We start from the raw sequence: 666 nt of genomic DNA on the forward strand, positions 1-666 counted from the left end.
AATCCAGTGACGCAGAACACTACAGCAGATCAGCAGAGAAATACCAGAACGTGCTACAAGTGTGGAACCCGGCATCCACCTTTACAATGTCCTGCGTTTAGAAAAACATGCGCTAAATGTAAGAAAATGAATCATTTTGCCAAGGTATGCAATTCTTCGGCTAGTAATAACAGTTATAACAAAAAGAGTATTGAACACATAGAACAAAATATGTCATTAGAAGATTCATCCGAACAATTTTTTGTTGGTAGTATCAATGCACAAAATTATAGCGATTGGATCGAAAAACTTACTGTAAACAACGGCAAAACTTTCTCTGTAAAACTAGATACTGGTGCACAATGTAACGTCATACCACTCTATATTTTTGACAAATTGAACCTTCCTCGAAATAACATACGCAAATCTAAAGCTCGACTTAGTACGTATGGTGGAATTCCAATTAAAGTTGTAGGAACATGTAATATCAGATGTGAAACATCCAAGAATTTAAAGACTGACATTGAATTCCAAGTAGTAGATGCTATTGCTCCCGCAGTGCTAGGGCTTCCGTCTCTTAAAAGATTAAACCTCTTAAAGAAGTAGACTCGATTGATATTATGAATAATAAATTCAAAAATGCTACACAAAATGTGGGACTTATTTCTAATTTTGAGTATGACATTA

General features: G+C 35.0%; 1 protein-coding gene across 1 annotated transcript in view; it reads left to right on the plus strand.

The window, feature by feature from the left end:
- LOC105451671 overlaps positions 1-585 on the plus strand; it is a 4,655-nt gene extending 4,070 nt beyond the window's left edge. Inside the window, exon 2 of the mRNA XM_011692273.1 lies at positions 8-585. Coding sequence (XP_011690575.1) covers positions 8-585 — 578 coding nt within the window. The remainder of the gene's footprint in view (positions 1-7) is intronic.
- Positions 586-666: the final 81 nt, after the last annotated feature.

This window comes from Wasmannia auropunctata, unplaced genomic scaffold, assembly GCF_000956235.1.
Source record: "Wasmannia auropunctata unplaced genomic scaffold, wasmannia.A_1.0 LD336048.1, whole genome shotgun sequence".
NCBI lineage: Eukaryota > Metazoa > Arthropoda > Insecta > Hymenoptera > Formicidae > Wasmannia > Wasmannia auropunctata.